Source organism: Penaeus monodon, chromosome 23, assembly GCF_015228065.2.
Source record: "Penaeus monodon isolate SGIC_2016 chromosome 23, NSTDA_Pmon_1, whole genome shotgun sequence".
In the NCBI taxonomy this organism is placed as follows: Eukaryota; Metazoa; Arthropoda; class Malacostraca; order Decapoda; family Penaeidae; genus Penaeus; species Penaeus monodon.
Window position 1 is genome coordinate 41266683 of NC_051408.1, and position 1107 is coordinate 41267789.

A 1107-nucleotide genomic window follows, 5' to 3' on the forward strand; every position below is an offset into this window, starting at 1 on the left:
TTTTCTTTTTTAGTTCTTGTTTTTCATGTTTGAATGGTTGTTTGTTTTAAATTGCTTTTATTTAAGTGTTATGATTTATACCATATTACTGTGATGGTTAATGGAGGAATTCCCAATATTACAGTAAATGTATTTTTCTATTATTTTTTTATATATTTTTTGACATGCATGTTGATAAGATATGAAGATATATCAGAAAATACAGAAATATCATTAAGCAAAAGTATTAACAAGTCTAAATAATATTTTTCTCCAAGATTGAAAGGATGTGAATTATGATATGAGAAATGCGTTGATCAGCATGGAATTGGCTGAGTTAGTTTAAAATACTAAATTTGTAAACCATACGGAAAGTAATGGTAGCTCTTGCTCGTCTATTTTGAATATTTTTTAAATTATACGTTGGTTTCAACATATTATGTATTTTAGAAGTGGGGAAGCCGGGGATTAAGCTGTCAGATTCCAATTTTTGAGGGTATTATAGGAATAAGTTTGATAAATATTTATATTTATCACCATTGATAAGAGTGATTTCGTTTAAGATTGAATGCACTCTCATTCTCTCGGTAATCTTCCTCTCAAAGCTCTTTGACGCGAGAGCAGCAGACCACTGAATGAAAGCCAATCAAGTAAGCAAGAGAAGCAATTACTTAGTTGAACTTTCCACTTCATATTTATCACCCCCACCTCCCCCTTGAATAAATCTTGAATTGCTCTATCAAACATTTCTCCCATTCCCCACCCCCCTCCCCCCAGGAATGCATGATGAATCACCCCCTAAATGAATCTCCCTTTCCCCCCAGGAATGCATCATCTCGGGCATGTTGTCGGTGTCGGGGAAGAAGGTGCTGCACATGGACCGCAACAAATACTATGGCGGAGAGAGTGCTTCCATTACGCCCCTCGAGGATCTCTTCACCAAATTCTCCCTGCCCCCACCAGAAGAGTCGTATGGCCGCACCAGGTAAGGCACATTGAGGCTGTGGGGGGGTTCCTTTGTGTGTGGGGGGGGGGAATGGGAGGATGGGGGCTTCCTTGTTGGGGTTTGTATGGTGCAGAAGTGATTTAGATTTATGTAAATGCAATAAGTAGCTGTAAGGCTGAGCC

The 1107-nt window shown here is 38.6% G+C and overlaps 1 protein-coding gene across 1 annotated transcript in view; it reads left to right on the top strand.

Annotated features, from left to right (window-relative positions):
- The window catches only part of LOC119588083 (rab GDP dissociation inhibitor alpha-like), a gene marked incomplete in the record, with an annotated part of 16862 nt that overhangs the window by 7643 nt on the left and 8112 nt on the right, over positions 1 to 1107 (top strand). The window contains 1 exon segment of the mRNA XM_037936790.1: positions 804 to 964. Coding sequence (XP_037792718.1) covers positions 804 to 964 — 161 coding nt within the window.